This window comes from Hoplias malabaricus, chromosome 7 (assembly GCF_029633855.1).
Source record: "Hoplias malabaricus isolate fHopMal1 chromosome 7, fHopMal1.hap1, whole genome shotgun sequence".
In the NCBI taxonomy this organism is placed as follows: Eukaryota; Metazoa; Chordata; class Actinopteri; order Characiformes; family Erythrinidae; genus Hoplias; species Hoplias malabaricus.
The window spans coordinates 20,030,744-20,048,826 of NC_089806.1; the positions used below are offsets into that span (position 1 = coordinate 20,030,744).

The 18,083-nt window shown below is 39.6% G+C and overlaps 1 protein-coding gene across 3 annotated transcripts in view; it reads right to left on the bottom strand.

The window, feature by feature from the left end:
• pinx1 (PIN2 (TERF1) interacting telomerase inhibitor 1) overlaps positions 1–17,636 on the bottom strand; it is a 28,288-nt gene extending 10,652 nt beyond the window's left edge. The window contains exons 1-6 of one of the 3 annotated variants that reach the window (XM_066677108.1): positions 17,549–17,636; positions 14,561–14,670; positions 12,529–12,621; positions 12,315–12,396; positions 11,825–11,914; positions 6,828–6,910 (exon numbers count right to left, since the gene is read on the bottom strand). In XM_066677108.1, coding sequence (XP_066533205.1) covers positions 6,828–6,910; positions 11,825–11,914; positions 12,315–12,396; positions 12,529–12,621; positions 14,561–14,670; positions 17,549–17,585 — 495 coding nt within the window. In that variant the 5' untranslated portion in view covers positions 17,586–17,636. Of the gene's footprint in view, positions 1–6,827; positions 6,911–11,824; positions 11,915–12,314; positions 12,397–12,528; positions 12,622–14,560; positions 14,671–16,917; positions 17,438–17,548 lie in introns of those variants that run through there. The other 2 variants (XM_066677107.1, XM_066677109.1) reach the window with 2 other exon arrangements.
• Between the last annotated feature and the right edge of the window lie 447 nt (positions 17,637–18,083).

The following is an 18,083-nucleotide window of genomic DNA, read 5'->3' on the forward strand; positions in this document are numbered from 1 at the left end:
ATCAGCAGTGAACAAAAGCAGAAAATCCCTGCTAACCAACTGCAGTTACAATGATTATATATATATATATATATATATATATATATATATGCATTTATTGTATAGAGTTTTTTGTTGTTTGTTGCCCATTACGTCCTGTATTTAACTTTCATTTTATTATATATAAAATAGTATAAATAGGTATAAAATTCTAGAAAAATAATAGTTTCACAGTAAAAACGATGCTGGACCAATCTGAAAAAAAGTGAGTGCACAGTAAGCTTTAAATCCTATGTGAAGCTAAACTTTCTCATCACGGTGGTATCCTGAAGTTCTTGGTGATGCTGTAGGAGCTTCACTGAATGAAACATCAGGCAGAATAAAAGTTGTGCATCGTCAGCAGGGATTCAGTATTCCTCTCTGTCCGTGGGGGTCTCCCTGGCGTCCCATGACGGTGTTGCCCCTCTTCGCATTGCCACATCTGCCAAACGGCCCGGCTGATTGGACAGCTCTTCGTTTGGGGAGGAGGCTGGAGCAGTGGGAATGGGTGTGCGAGCTGCTGGGCGATTCTTCATGAGGACGGGCGTGGGTGGATTCTGAGCACCTACAGGTGGCACCCGCTGATCCTGGGGCTTTGTGTCAGCTCCAGTGTGGGAGTGAGAGAGGGCGCCAAGGGTTACACCATCCCCTGAAGCAGCAAAGTCAATAGAGACACGAAACCGCAGCATAGAAACAAGCCAGGGCACCACAATCCTTACTTATTAGGTATAACTAAGCTTTACAATTAAATTAAGCCCTTGAGTCCTTTTAATAATGAAATCGCAATTTGAAAGGGAGCAATTTTCATATCATAAGACCGAAAATTTTTAAAATAATCACAATTATAATGATTAAAATTCTAGTTGCTTTTGAAAACAAAAACGTAGAAGCTTTAAGTAGGGAAGTCTGACTTCACGTTCAAGTCTCCTTGGCTAAAAATGCACAGTGCTTACATCAAAAAATGATCCAAAAATTATCTGAAAAATCATAAATAGATATTTTCTAAAAAGTGTTGAGCCATTTCCAAATTTGCAACCATCTATACAGCTCTTGTCAAAGAAAAACTAAATGGCCACTGAACCAAGACTGAGAACTGTACCATCAGCAGCAACCTTTTTTTTTTTAAAATAGATCACTCAATAGAAAAAATAAAAACTCAATAGGAATAATTACTAATATATCTGACAACACATTTATGACTTTCTAAACAGCAATAACTGACAACCTCCTCCATTAATGGAAAACAAAACATTATGAAAAAAAAATAAGGCTAACAGCCTTATAGAAAGTGACCACAACTGATAACATATCTGACCTCCAGCAACAAGTCATAGCAAGAAAAAAAATTAATAATCAAATTCATACAACTTGGCACGTTCGAGTAATTGATAATTGCCACTAAAATTTAAAGTGTGTTTAACTTTGTTATGCATTATTTTTAATTCATTTTATAGATTTATTAACGGCTTGGCCAATGGCCAATTAACGGCACAGGCAATTAAATATGATGCTTGTGCAGTTTTGCCAAAAATAAACAACATTTTCACCTTTGCTCACATAATGAAGCAGAAAATCTATTTCAAATGCATGGATGAAGTGACAAAGAAATTCCACGAATAAATAAAATTGCAGGCAAAAAATAAAAAATAAAAACCCAAAAGTGTAGGCCTTGGTGATCCACCTTTGACGCGAGCAGCAGTGGTAAAAAATGACTAAGTTTGGTTGATGTATGAAGCAGGCGGGAGTCCATTTATCAGCGGGCCCTCAGTGGTCGCCCGCTCGGGTCCCTCAAGTCACAGGCCGCGACGCTCTCCTTTTGACTGATTAATTAGCCAATCACAGGACATTTTTCACCAGCGGCAGGAGGGTTTATTTCAGCTAATGCTGGGGCTTGGCTAACCGAGCTACGTTCAAGCAAACGCTGCTCTTTCTTTCAGGCCTGCTACAGTGGAGGGGGCTGCAGAGGGGGCACGAGAGATAAATCAAACCTACACCTACACTTCTACACTCCTACATTCGTACACCCCACCCTGCAGCCTAACCAAACCCCCCAAAGGCTTGGTGGAGAGAGGGACAAAGAGCAAAATAGAGAAAGAGAGAGAGATTTTAAAAACCTGAAATACAGCAGGAAATAGACATCCCGAATGAAAGGTGGCTACTACCATTCACACATGTCAAAACACCTTCAAAAGATTATCCTATACATCATCGAAACGAATGACTGTTAAAGTATTGTCCTCCCAGAAACCTCACACGCGCATGTCATTCTTTGAAGTGTTGGAAAGTTTCCAAAATCACTGTTTCCTATGAATAATTATTAAATACTTTAAAAACGCCTTTAATACAGATGTTAGGAAACAAGCAAGTTAGGGAAATAATGATTAATATACACATTACAGTTTATAAAATAAACTGTAAATAAACAAAAATGTAATTAAAAAATAGTTATATATATATTATTATTATTTTAATGAAAAAAAGGGAGAAAACATGATAAATAACGTGCTCCTGGTGGGGAATTATTTCAAACACTATAAAGTTAAGACTTTCTAATCTTAATTCATGACAAGCCCTAAAACACAGAATATATCCAATAATTTATCCACTGCAGTCTCATTATGAAATAAAAAAAGAACAGGGTGTGAAGGTGGGTGATATCTCTGTCAGCGCACTGATAAGATTATGTATTGATATTTCACAAAATTCATGGAGCATAACACAGCCTACATATTGTATTAATTATAGTTAGCATACTTCATGTAAAATGTAAGTATCAGCTTTTATATTTTAATTTAAAATTTGCTTAAATTTATGATTTATATGCATTTTTAACCAATCTAGCTAATGTTAGCTTGGTCCAGACATAATAAAAATATCACTGACTGGCCATAGAGGGGGAAAAAATATGTAGGAAATTCTGACCCCCTAGTGTGCAATCGTATCCGGAAAGAGCCGGTGTGGCTGCTGGTTTTTGCTCCAACCAACCAGGAGGTCACATGATCCGTTGTTTTACTGAGACAAACTAATTAAAGGAGTGAAATCAGGTGTGCCCACCCCTGGTCTGGAGTAAGCTCAGTGGTTTTGTCTGAACATTTTCAAATGCACATCACTAAATTTGCGTTACAGATTATGTACCCTGCAAATGAAGGGAATCACCTGAAATCATAAGTAGGCCGCCCTCTGATAATGTCAGTCAAACTTGTTTATATTTATTTTTTAGGCTTCCAGTAAATATCTGTTCATTAGCGCATAGTTTATGAAATATTAGGCAGAATTTGCATTCCTATTTAGCATTATTCTGTTATTGTTTATGTAGGTCACTTAACTGTTTGTTGTGACTATTTATTTTTTAATGCCAGTATGGGATAATATTAAAATATCCCAATATGTATAACAATATTTTTCATTTTGCCTAAAAATAAAATAGTCAGTTCCCAATAAAACATATCTCCAAAATATTAACTTTACAGGAGAAGGAAAAAACTTTTCCATGGAAGTTAATGTAAAAAGCTTTAATTCCAAGTCATTTTTAAGTATTTCTATTTGTCCATTCATCATGAAATTTTCACACCATGTGAAGGACAGCTTCTTTGTTCAAATGATGTAGTAAACTAAAATCAACAGAAATGTGGATACGTGTTTTTCATTGAAAGGTGATGATATACTGGACTCTAATACATTGCGGTGCTCAGACATAAAGGAGATTTGGTAAGGACTGTCTCACTAAGCTGTAAAATGGACAGCCTTCTACCACCTAAGTGCTCTGTTTGGTTTGATCCAGAGGAGCCTGTCTCCTTGTCGTCTCTCTGTTGTGGTGGATAGAGTAATTGGGGCTGGAACAGAACTTTGGGAAAGGAGCAGAGTGAAGCCTGCAGATGGAGAGCAGCTACATTCCTGCAGTCACATGGTTACTGCAACCCAGCACACACTGACGCCTGTAATGCCAAGCCAGGCCTTCCAACTCCACCACAAAGCCTCTGTGACTGCTTCAGCCTCACTCAATTACTTAAGGAACTATGATTAAGAGATTCCATGTTTGCAAAAGTGTGTCATGCAACGCTGAACTGTCCATGGAAGGACAGAATTACATATAAATAAATTAAATACCCTGAAACCAAACCAAACTGAAGAATCCTACTAACAATGGGTTAAAAGTTCCAATAACTGATTAACAACCATTAATAAAAACGGTTGATATTTTATATTTTACATTTATATATTAAACATGACCCAGTTTTTCCACAAAAAGCTGGAGTATTTGTTTTGGTTCGGGTTTTTGTTTATTATTTTATGAATTCCCATTGGTCATCACCAGAGAAAAGCATTGTGTGTATTGGTATCCTTATATTAAAGGATAAGTCTGGATTAATTTTCTATGTTATTTAACTATGAGTGTTTTATGTTCAAGCATGTAAGCTAGAAGTCATTTTTACATAACACAACAAAGGTCAGACAATTCTGTTTACACCAGAAAATCACAAACATACAAGAAGAGGCCATTTTGCTGATAAATGTGCAGGAAGTCAATACTGGTGATTATTATTGTCCGACTAATATATCAGTCAAGCCCTAACCTGAGCTATGATTTCCTTGCGCTCTGCACTGCCCCTTTCTCCACTGACTCTCTTAAAGTAAAGGGGCATCCGCTGGAGCAGGGGTGAGCTGGGAGAACCTTTTGTGAGTGTGTGTGCATGTGCGTGCGTGGGGTGTGTGTGTGTGTGTGTGTGTGTGTCAGGGAGCATTGTGACAAGAGATAAGGGGCTGGCAGGAAGCTGAGCGAAGAGAGAGGAAAACCCCTGGTGCAAGAGGTGGGAGAGAACGCTGCCAAACCTGGAGTAAGCAGTCGCACAGCCGTGCTTCAACAATCAGCTCTCAGCCACACACTCTACCTGTTCTACACTGGAGAGTAATGACTCTGTATTCTAATTGCTTTGACATTATAAGTGTGAGCAAACCTCAACCGTTTACACGTCCCATCAGCTGCTAGGAGAAAATGTGATTCACTGCCACGCAAAGTCTTTCCTGCCACTATGCTGAGATATTCACCTCAGGACACATTGGGGCTTAGTCAACAATACAGTTCTCACTGTAGCCACTGTATTTAAAAAAAACTAATTTGGCCTCAATGTCTCACAAACACACACAACATAATACAACCTCCTCCTCATCCACACTTCCTCTGCAGGCCTAACTGCCCGCTCTTTTCCTGGGCTTGCCACCAGCCCTTGCCGCACAGCCTCCTGGGATGCCATTGTGATTCTGCTCAGATTGGTTTTCGATCCGGTCAATGAAGTCCCTCCTGAACAGCACAATAACAAACCGGAACAAAACGATTACTGGGGGAAAAAACATAACACACGGCAAACATCTCCAATTTTGGGCAGAGCAGGAATGGTAGCTATTGTGTGGCACTTGTGGGGGTACGGAGGGTGTTTAGAGCAAACTAAGGACTTAAAACATCAATTTCTTCCAGTTACAAATATATGTCATACGTATATTTGACTTCATCTTCAACCTCATTTACCTGCACTTTCATTAACAAGATGAACACACTCATCAGATGGGCTTTGGTGAACAGTTCAGAGCCATCCTCTTAACAAAGAAATCCTTATTTTCAGCCTTATTTATCCCCCCAAATAAATGTGCATGAGATTTAAATGACTGATTTATGCAACAAATTAAATGAATAAATAGTTTTTAAAAAATGGCTAAGGTTTAAGTTCCTGCCAATAGGTAAGTTTCAATCTTCCCTGAGAAAACACTGGAACTTAGCAACTGCACTGTTGAAATCAAAACAGAAGATGATGTTGGAGAGTACCTCTAACCAACACCTGAGCAGATATATCAAAAGCCTTCGTTTTCCAAAGCCTGGCAGGCACGTCTGTGATATACATGTACTGCCAAATACTCCATGCATGGAGGAATTAATTTGATTAAGAAAAAAGAAAAAAAAACACAAAAGAAAAGAAAATATCAATTGTGTCCAAAAGATGAACGAATTTTCCCGAAACAAGCTTGAGGAATAAAGAGATTGCTGCTAAAACATATTGGCGTAAATAGGTTAGCAAGCTTGTTCACAATCCAAAAGCTGCAAATACAATGCTTTAAATCAAGCTTAACAAAAGAGACAGAAAAACAGAAGTGAAATGAAAGAGGACCTCTATTGGTTGTGTGAAGCATCGTCACCACCAAACCAAGTTACGTCTACTGAGCCAAAGCGCTATAGAAGCCAAAAAGCAACTTATCAAAGTAATCCTCCCAAACTTTAAACTAACTTTCCAGGGATTTGAAGGAGTCATCAGAAATTCCTTTTGCTCATTTCATCACTTCCCATGCCCTGAAGGACAGTAGGCAACAAAATGTCCAGGGACAGTAACGGATAGCACACTGGCTGATCAGAGGTACCCGACGTGACCATGGTGGGCCAGGGGTGGGAGGGGGAGGACAGGGAGAGTGGGGGTGTTAATCCGTTAATGGGATTTCTTCGCTTTCCCTGCGCCGAGTCCAACTGCACGCCATGACACGCTAATCACCGGCCCATAGGCCCGAGGGTGGCTCACGTGACGCAGAGCAGGTCAGTGGTGCTTACAGGTACCAAAGCTATCAGGAATATTGCCAAGCAATCACTCAAACTCACACCATGGTCAAAAGTTTGAACATCTCCGAGCATATTTCCAGCCTTGCTAATCACACTGTTGCTTAGGTCAGGTCTAAAAGTCTTGGCTTTTTGGTGACTGAAGGCACAAGAAAGACGAAACATAAAATCAGTAGTTTGAGAAATGGAGTAGAGACAATATCCTGATCCTTACCTCATCCTGATCTCTGGTCTGCTTCAACCTTTTCCCAAAGATGCAAGCAAGGTCTGTCTCACTGCGACTGGACAGGTCTTTTCCTGTGAGAAAAAATTCAGGAGAGTCTTAATTCACCTCGGATATTCACAACAACATACATCAAAGGTCTCATTTTTCTGCCTGTGCTCTTAATTGCTCAAGGTTGGGATCCGGAAGTACAGAAGTAATTAATGAATGAAGTTGCTTTCTACATGCTTTGATATAACCCTCAATGCAAAAAGGTACACTGTCAATTTCTGACGTGGGCATGGAACCCTGGTAGCTCTTGCTGAGGAACAAACCTCTTGTAGTTAAAAAGAATCATTGTTTTTCAGACTGGAGCTTTCTTTAACATGAAAAGAAAACGTCTCCGGCCTCGACCTGTTGACAAATGAATATTTTTCTATGGGGGTTCGACTCTAAATTATTGATTTAAATGGATAAGGGTCGCAGGACAGTTTTGAACTCCTGCCGAGAGGAAAGGTTTTAAAGGCATAAGAGGGCGCGCTGCATGGTCACAGGGGATGAAACGGACGAAGAAAAACAAACGATGCAGGGGCGGCCCCGCCTCGCGCCTCCAGCTTTCCAGCGGCTCAAAGGCTCCAGGAGAGAGCGGGCGCCCGTCTCAGCCTACAGGCCTGTTCGTCCAGCTGCATCCTCTTCCTCCAAGCAGCCCCTGATAACGGTGGGTTATTTATTGCTCTAAGCGCTTTTTCTCTCTGCCTTTCAAAGGGGAGACCTTGCCTCCCTGTAACCAAGTTATCCTGTAAGAAGGCTAAACAAAAGGCCAGCTCACACAAGCAGTCTATTGATCCAGTGGAAATCAAATGCTGCCCAAAAATGGCCTCTTCACATTTTGCACAGGCATCCGTCAAGCCAGCGCAGATTTTTAAGGCCACATACCAGGGCCACAGAGTGGTTGTAAGGATTGGCTTTTACAGATTTTCCAACATAGCTGTAGGCCACCAGCAGGATGTGTTGGTATGCTGGTGCATTTGAGGTGCTATGGAAATCCTGTTGGGAGCAGTTGTCAAGGTCACCGTTGAGACAGCGATGAGTGCCATGGAACTCTGGCCAAACCAGATTAGTAATCACAGAGGCTTTTTTGGATCGACTTGCTAATCTGACAACCAACAAACTAATTGACTGCCTTAAAAGACACCCGGGCAGGATCAAAGCTTTCGCTCTCACATTTCAAAGAAAAAAATAGTAGTTCTGATTCGCAAATCTTTCCCCTAAGTATTTTGTGGTCCTTCCTCTACTGACAGAAAACGATCACGATAAACTGGGGGTGTTCCTTTAACTGAAAGAACAGTACGAGCAGTTAACACAAGTGTAACGAGCAGTAGTGTACCTGACATTCCCCAGATAAGGACCTGCTAAGCTCTTAAAAAAAAATAAAAAAGGCCAATTATTTGGCAAAAGAATCCAAAACTGGTTTATGCATCCACTGTATAATGGATTGCCCCACTCAGTCACATAGATGATGAAATACTGCAGCTCAATGCACATCAAGAACTTCTGAATCTTTGATAAATGGGCACCCAATTAAATCTGGGTTACTGGTTTACATTTCGAGTGTCTAGGGTGGGCAGTGGAGACGCCAGTGCCTTTCCCCAGCACTGAAAGCCATCAATCTGTGCTGCTGACCGCAAAAGCGAGAGCCAGGTGGAACAGGGCAAGAGAGACATGCTTTCTGTAATAATCACATGCTACTTATTCCTGGACATTCCAACACACTGTTGCATTGCTGCCACATTATCATTCTTCGTTATTTCTTGGCTACGTGTGAGCTCAGAGTATCAAGACCCTGCTCTGACTGTGAATCCGAACGGCTGTCAAGAGCTTAATGCTCCTCCTCTTTGTGCTGCGGTTTCTGTCAACCTGAAATAGGTTTCATGTCTTTGCATTGTAGAGCCCCTCTAAGCCTTAGTAGATATACCGTTGCATAACCAAAAGCTCAACACAGACTGTCTTTGATTACATATGTAACTGGTTTATCTCCACTAAATCCTTCACCTAGCAGTGGGTGAAACCAAGTACCGAACACACGGCAAGGAATCTTACAGGTCACACAGCAGACAGAGCCTTGCCAAAAGGGACGGATGTGATTCTGATGCCTTTAAAAAGGAAATATCGAATGAGAAACCTTATCTGGTGATTCACAGGCCTGGTAATTAATGTTGCCCTATTCTGATTTCACAACACAAGCGACCTTGAGTTTGTGAGGTCAGACTCCAATCATACGTGGCTATTAGTCGGTTATTTCAGCTTTTGTTACACAGTGATTGCTAAGGAACCACATTGGCATCCTGGTAACCACGGGACAAAAAAAAAGCTGAAGTTCTGGTTCTACTTGCTAGTTTTAATCCCAGCAGCAGGAGCAAAGCTGATATCATGTCATTAGAGACAGGTGCAACAGAGTTGGCCTGAAACTTGAGTATTAGCTATTCTAAGGTATAGACCTCTATATATATTAGCAGTTATGTGATGACAAACAGTACATGGGGAAAAACATCCTTTAGATCTGGTCTGAACTACAAGATAATCCGACAGACATTTCTCCATTCCTGATAGTCATAACATGTATCCTGATTTAAAGAAGTTCTAAAAAGTATTGCTTCCACATTATACTTCACAAAACTTAACCTTTACACTGCTAAACTACTCACTGTCCAGTTATGACCTGTCTGGGGGAATACAATTGGAACATTTAAAACGCAACACTCTGTAGTGTGGCAGGAACACCAAGTCTCTCTGAAACGTGAAAGGCTGTTAAGTAATTATGGGAGGTGAAGGGAACACAAGCATAAACATGTTTATCCCCCTGATCTACAATATAATAAAAAACATCCAATATGTTTCTTTTAATTTTAAACTGAGGAATATACAAGAAACCAGTTCAACATTATTCATTTCAGTCATCTGCTACGTAAGCAATTCACTGCAAAACCAAGTTCTCAGAGATGGAATCTATCGGGAGAATGATTAGTGAGCAAGAAAACCGCAAATCTGGCCAAACCTGTAGGGGGTTTGGTGCTGAAGTGTGATTAAACATTAGTATGAGTAGAACATGTCATTATGTGTTGGGTCTCAGTTTTTTAGCATTGATTTGGTTACACGTAGAAAATCCTGTCGTGTGGGCTTTGTGAACTTCAGCAATTATTTTTGGCCTACAAACACAAGAGACAGTGCACTCTGACATGAGAGCCCACATCATGACCCCTTTGAGTTAAGGGTGCACCAGGGTCAGTGAGGTTGTCCATGGGAACAAGGTTTATCTGAGGACAAGCACTCTCCCTCATAAGCTATCCATTTCTGAGAACATCCACACCATCCCTGTCTGTAGGGAAAACAGCCTTCCGTCTCACCGCTAAATAAAGGGCCTGAAATCACAGAGACTATGACAACAGCAGTTGCACCCATACTCTGTGCTATCTGCGAGACTCATCAGGCACTGATTGAGGCCATTTTGAGCTGCAAATACATTGGCCAGCGCTCCTCACAGGAAACAGGAAGTCATGCTTTTAAGCCGTGTGCAACGGTAACTTGTCAGGTGATAAGAGATGAGAGCCCTTTTCTCCACATTCCTGGAATTTTTCAAAAAACATTAACTAGGTGGGGTGGGGGGCAAAAGTCACTAAAAATATGACTGCATAAAAGTTCAGACACACTGCCATCTCGCTGAACCAAGGGATTTTATATGTCTCTATCAAAAATTAGTGTGTTTATCACGCTGCTAGTTAACCTAGTGAAGGTTAGAAACTCCTGGCACGTTACAGGCTAATTGTCCAGGTGGGGTGTAAGCCACTCCCGGTTACCAAGGCCATTCTCTGGTTAAGCTGACCGTACTGTCCTGGGAAGCTGATCTACTGCAGCACTGACCCATGAGTTGCTACGGCTGGTGCCAAAAAATTCCAGGTTCATCCCCTCACATGCAGTAAGACAGGGAGACATGGCATGCTCTTATCCATTATAGTCAGACAATCAGAGGTCACACATTCATTTACTTAATGTCTAGTCAAAACAGCCATTAACGACATGTTAAACTGCCTTTCAGTGTCAGGACAGAGGGGGAGAGGGAGGGGAAGGAAAAAGAAAAAAAATCCAATACTTTAAAAGAAACTTTTAAAAATTTCTATATCTTTGCTGTCCAATTAAAAACATGTATCGGCAAGCACAGCAGATGTCCTCCACACTGAAAACTTCATGATGGATGAATCAATAGAAATGCTCCACAATTACTTACAATAAAATCTTCAATTAAATGTTAATATGATTTTTTCCTTCGCCTGTATATTTATTTTATATTTTGGGAGATATATGTTTTTAATTGGACAAAGACTATATACATTTAATATTTGTTTTGACCACCGTGTTTTGGCACAGTGGCTTAGTCGTTAGCATGTTCGGCTCTCAGCGCTGGGATCCTGGGTTCAAGTCCCATCTGGGTGGAGTTTCCATGTTCTCCCCGTGTCTGCGTGGGTTTCCTCCGGGGTCTCCGGTTTCCTCCGACAGTCCAAAAACATGGAGGGTAGGTAAATTGGCTTCTCTAATAACTGTCCTGGTGTGTGAATGAATGTATGTGTGCCCAGATATAGATTGGCACTCTGTCCTGGGTGAAATCCTAGTGCTCAATGCAGACCTCCATGTGGACGGTCGTTCCTGATCGAGAGTATACTGTGAGCGTTTGGCTGCCGCTTCTCACCAATGTGTGTGTGGATTGAGTGTTCTGAGCAGTGTGGATTTTAAAGCGTCCTTGGGTATCTAGAAAGACGTTATATAAGTGTACCGATAGATAGATAAAAATTTAATTTACTAAACATATTAAACATAATATATTTAAATGCAAAAGTGTGTATTTGTTCATAGCACATTAAATTACTTAAAATATGACACAATGTGAAAATGAATATGAAAAACATACTAGAAATTAAATGCAGGGTCTGACAATTCAGGAAGTGTGTTGATCATACCTTTGGTGAATTTCATGTAATGGACCCTTTTTCTGGAGGTCTTGGATTTCTCTTCCAAACTGAATCCCTGTGTCTGTTCCTGAGTGGTTTCTGTATATAGAGAAAATACCATGTTAAACGGTTTAAAGTTTAACCGGGCATCAAATAAGAAATGATACACATAAGAAGATAGCATTAAACATAATATTTAATGAGTTAAAGTCAATTATTTCATCACAGAGCTGTATGCTGGACAAAAAAGCCAAACAGTCCTGGTGTTTTCTTTACAGCAAACTACATGGTATAGTCTGACAGATTAGGTCAGCTTGTATATTTTGTCCCATGTGTTACACCAGCGCCACCAAGTGGCAGGTTGAGGATGTTAGAGACTTAAAAACTTGACAATTAAAAATGTTCAATGTGTCATATGTATTTTACGTGTTTGGTCACCATCAGCTTTCAGAATTACATTGACTATCAGATGCAAAATGACATGTACTAGTCTAATTACCTTCAGTGTTGTTCTGGCCATGGAAGTTGTTGAGATCTGCTAGAAGCTGATTAAAATCATCCTGATGGGCAATCCAGTTATCCTACAAACCACAAACAGCTTATGTATTTAGGTGAGTATTAATAATTAATAATACAATATTATAAAACAATGAGATCAAATACAAAAACAAAAATCAAATAAGGATTCACAAAAAGTTCATAAAATATCTCACCTCATTACAAGCTGCGGTGCCTAAACCAGAGCTGTTGTTCTTTACTTTAACTTTGATGTGTTCTGTGGCACCCTGTTCACTTTTGCCAAGACCCTAGCAAACATACACCACATGAAAATTATTATTATGCCATTCACTGAGAATTAATTATTTTACTGATTACAATTTGCTAGCAACAACAAAAGCCAAGCTCCAATACACCCAATGCACCAATTTCTTGTATTCTTGCTTTAATGTGCACTGTGACACTGATTTAAGAGATGAACAGACATGTTTAAATGTAAATACCTATGCTATTGCTTACAAAATGTCTTCATAATAATGGCTCCATCACAAACAGCTGACACATTTGAAACTTAACCAACCAGTTGGGATTGATAAACTGGTGAATGTGTAAAAGGCATATCTGCACAATCAGCACTCCAATATGTAGTAATTTCAATATTTTAACTTAATTTCTTTCAGCAGACATCATTTCTTTAAAGACTGTCTGTTAGAACAGGGTAGTCTCACTAGGGACTCTGGTACCTTTCGCCACTAAACGTGGCCCAGAACCTCCTACTACTGCAGGAAAAGAAATTTGACTGGCACACCAATCACAAGTCACAAGACCAATCACAAGTCTGCTATTTTGGCAATGACGTGAAGAAGGGAGCGACCAGTGTCAGAGCCAGTACAAAAATGATACACATATATGCAGATACACCAATAACCAGAATGCAAATGGCAGAATCCTGACTGTGAGGACAGATTAAAGCACTGAAAGTGCCAGATTCTCCATCTATTTGTGGCCAGAGCATCTGTGGCTGAGACTAAGAACAGGGAAAATAATAAACACTATAATACAGACAGTACGTTTGATAGAACAGGGGCTTTTGTTACAAACAAAATAAAAATAAATCTTGCTTTGCATGGCCCTAATTCAGGGATCGGCAACCTTTACTACTCAAAGAGCCATTTGGACCTGTTTCACACGGTAAAGAAAACACTGGGAGCCACAAAACCCTTTTGAAATAAATGAAATTTCTAAATGAAATAACACTGCATATAACAGGGTTTTTTTTTTTTTGCCTTTGTGCTATGTATAAACATGCTATACTGTTTTAGATTTATGTAGTCAATGAATGACTGCAGAGAAAATGAAATAACTTTTCTGCATGCAACAAAACATTTTTAACTCAGAAAAAAAGACGTTGGGTTGAAGGTTAAGTAAAATACTCAATGTCTATTTGAGTCCTTGTAGTAATGGAAAAAAAAAAAAAAACCGCCGAACTTAAATTATCCACTGGCAGCAAACAACGCTGTCCTACTCTGCGTGCCGTCATTATTTTACTGGCGCCGTGGAGTCAGCTGTCAAAAAGTTCAAGAAACCGCACACTGGCGGGTGTCGCACGTTGGAAGTTGTGACGTGTATTATGTAATGTATGTAATTTTAAATATTACAATATTTTAGATGTTACAAGATCGCCATAATCTTCATAGAATTACATTTTGAAAATGAACGCACTAAAATAAAATACATTTTAATTAAATACTCATTAATTATTTTCAAAAGCTGAGCCGCATCAGAGGGATCAAAGAGCCGCGGGTTGCCGACCCCTGCCCTAGTTCTTGTGCCTTAACACTGGATTGTTTCAAAAGTATAAGTGCAGATTTCCATACATTCCACAAATACCCTCTTAACTACCCAGTTTTGAGGCCTGGGCCAAATATGAAGGGGCCCATTCGCACTAGAAGGCAACCAGTCATTCATGTAATAATTATAGCTGTGATTTTTGAGGTTGCAGCAAGGGGCAAGTCGATTTAAGATTTTCTTTATTTAACTCAAATGAGTTATGACACAGATTAAATTACTGGTTTCGACAGTTCCTCAGAAACCCGTCGCCATCTTATGTAAACACTGGGTTAATGCTTATGTGCCTGAATGCTGTGAGATCCTCAGAGCCATGTTCAGAATCTAGGGTAAACTTTCCAAGGAGAGCAGAAAAAAAAGGACATAACTGCATTCTTGACAATGTAAATCATATTTTACCTTTCCTTTAGACCAGCCCATTCGCTCCAGCATCTTCTGACCGAACTTGGACTCATCTTTGCTCCACGCACTGTTCCTCGGGTCCACAGACCACTTCAGCTTCCGGCGAGCTAATAAAACAAGATATCAGGTTATTAACTAAAGAGATTAATCAAATTGGTATGAGCAAATAAGTCACAAAACTGTATGGGAGCATGAGGTGGACAATACAGAAGTGTCAGTATCTGACTTTTTAACACAGAAATCTGTAAATGTTCAAACTCTGACAGCAAGGAAACAGCAGTCAGTCATAGTTGTTAGTTATTTCAGTGACAGCTGCCAATAAGTTTTTTTGTTTTTTTGTTTGTTTTTAGCAGCAACAAATTGAATTATATCTCCCTTTTCAAAACTTAAGTCTCTTTTCATTAAGCAGAACATGCCAGTGATAGTTGTAACATAACTGCAGCAAATAATGGTGCAGTGAATATTTGTCTCATTTTTTTAATGATAACATTCTCTTTGATATGTTACTCCTTTTTCAAATATGTTGCCACTTGTGTATTGTTTAATTCCACAACTTTCATATAACTTATTGATATGGATATCTTGCTAACATTTATTTTAACTGTTTTTTGGTGTTATGAAAGAAATCATAGTCGTGTGCCAGAGAACTGCTAGAGTCCTTTTCTGAACATAGCTTTCTGAAAGAGCTCACAGAAGCATTCATTTTAAAGGCAATTTTATTTACAAAGCACCTTTAATACACTGTCACTGTGGTGGTACCCTCAGAAAGTTTACAAATATTCACCTCTCCTTCTGGAGTATGTAATATACCTTTAGGGAACCCAACTGGACTTTAACACCACTCTTGTATTTTTAAAGGCACATTTACACTGTTTGTATCTTTAGTGACCAATAAGGTACCTCTACATTAAGCTTTTTTCAGAGTACACAAAATTGCATTTCAAATTGCTGTACCTATACAAAAGGCAATTAAGAATAAGAATTACATATATAAGGAATTAGCATTTAAAACAATCAAAATAGTGAAATAAAAGAAAATGCAGTAGACTAAAATACCAAAGAAATGTGTGTACAAAGTACTGTTACAGAACAAAAATGAACGATATTTTTAACTAAAGGATTGGCCTATGTTTTAAAAACTGGCCAAATCCCAAACAACTCAAACTATTATACAATGTGCCTAATGAAACATTATGGCTTAATGGGATAATAATCTCATATCTAAATGAGAGCCATTTATAAATTTAGCCACTACTTTGTTGAAGAATCTCTTTTCATGACCTCTGCAGTGCACTGTGCTTTGAGATACAGCCACATTCATCTCTCCACTCCATCTTTCCATAGAGTTTGTATATTTGTAGTAAGAGACATGAGAGGAAAATCTGTCACACAACTCTAAATGCAGACGGGAATATATTTTATAGATTTTGCATGTACTGAACAACAATTTCTCACCAAAGTTAGACCAAAAAAATGACCCTAACAAACATTTCAAAAATCAAAACAATTTCTGTTCTATAAATACAGCGATCAAACATAACATTATGACTACATTTCTACACTCACTGTCCATCCTCTCAACTCCACTGACCATACAGGAACACCCCTTTGATCCTCTTTTGTTTCTAATTCTTCTACAATTACAGAATATAATCTAGTTGTTGCTCTACATACATTGTTTGCCCAGATTCACCATGTCCTTCAAAGGTCATGACCCCAACAAAACCATAACAGAGGAGGTATGATTTTGGCGGTGTGTTAATGTGTGTTGTGAGGGTATGAGTAGATCAAACACCTGTGTCTCTGCTGGACTAAGAATATTCCACCAACCAAAAATATCCAGCCATCAGTGTCCCCTGGGCAGCATCCAGTTTAGATCTAATTGCCAATCAAATTAATCACCCAAACCTTAAAAGTAGTTTGATTTAACACCACCACCTTAATTCAATATGTTTCTAAGCCCCACTCAGCGAGTTGATGGGCTTGGGTCTTTAGGATTGTGAAATAAGAAACCATGGCTGTCTGAATCTGTGTTTCTGGAACACCGTAGCGCCTGTCCATGGCCTTGACTGCGTGTAAACACCACCATATAGACACCAAGTCTGTGTTTCTAGGGGGTCTTTAAAGAATGTGTAGCACTGTCCACATATGTAATCACCGTTCACTGAAGGGTTAAAAAGCGTTAAACAATAACATTATTTCTAGATTTTAACGTTAAACACAATACGACAGCCATAATCAGTCTAAATACCACACTAACACTGAAGCTGAAGGACGGGAAACTGTTTTTGAGAGGTAAGCTACTGTAATTTTGTCCGTGTGATACAATATCTGTGAATATTTCTACAACTCACTCAATGAACAAAACATTATTACACTGCTGTTCGTTGCTTCCTGGGTCATTCCTGCAGGAGCAGCTTCAGCGCAACTTGTCGATCAGACACAGACCTAGGAAAATCCCACGAGCACGGTTTCTCTGTTAGTCGATAAGTTTAGGTCAAAGTCGAGGACTGTCCAATAGGAATATTCTTCACGTTTTTTCCTACTCGACAGACTTGACTTTAGGCTTAAGTTATCTGGTTAAACTGACAAAACCCTACTTTGTGGGTTAGTCTCGGGTCTAACATTTAAAGTGATCTATACCCCACCCCCTCCTCCAGTTAGAGGAGTTAATCGGGAGCAGAGAAAAGTTCATTATCGCTAGCATTTCACCGATACCAAGGTTTGAGCTAAACAGAGTGAATCGGACCCTCTAATGCACATAAGGGCAAAAGAGGGGGGCTTCAGGACCTCTTTAGACCCGCAGCCACAGCTCTGTTACTGTTTATCTCAAACTGAAACACCGCTTAATCGCTGAGTCACAGACTAAAGTGGCTAGATCTCTTCTAATAACACACACCACCACACTCCCGGGCCTTTACCGCACACACACCGTCCGATCAGTATCTGAGACACCGAAATAAGAAAATTAATCTCCAAACTCACGTTCAGCCAGCATGGACATCCTGGGGTCCTGTAACATGTGGTCGGACCCCCCGGGGCTGTCTTCCTCCGCCTGACTGAAAGAACAATGTTTGCTTTTCGGCCACGTAATAAAAATTAAAACAATACATTTTTATTTTGAAAATGTGTCAAATTAATTTGAATACATGTGTTATTTAAATAAGGTGAAATATTTCCGCTCTTTTTTAGGCCGCAATTTGCCGAGTACATTATGTTTTATAGCGACCTTAACACTAGAGGGCGCAAATGTCGCGTTTAAAATCTCTGTAGCCTGATCACCTTTTAAATTTGCTCAAAAAATGTTTACACTCTGACTATAAAGAGGACTTTATTTCTATCGTTGCAGACTGAAGCCCATCTTATGCTTTGCATACCTTGTTCCCTTTCACCCTGTTCTTCGACACTCTGAACTACTACAGCAGGTATTATGTGTGCAATTATTTGTCATTGTACAACGTACAACGAAACGTGTCTCCCTCATTTAACCCTTCTGTGGCAGTGAACACCTGGGGCTGTG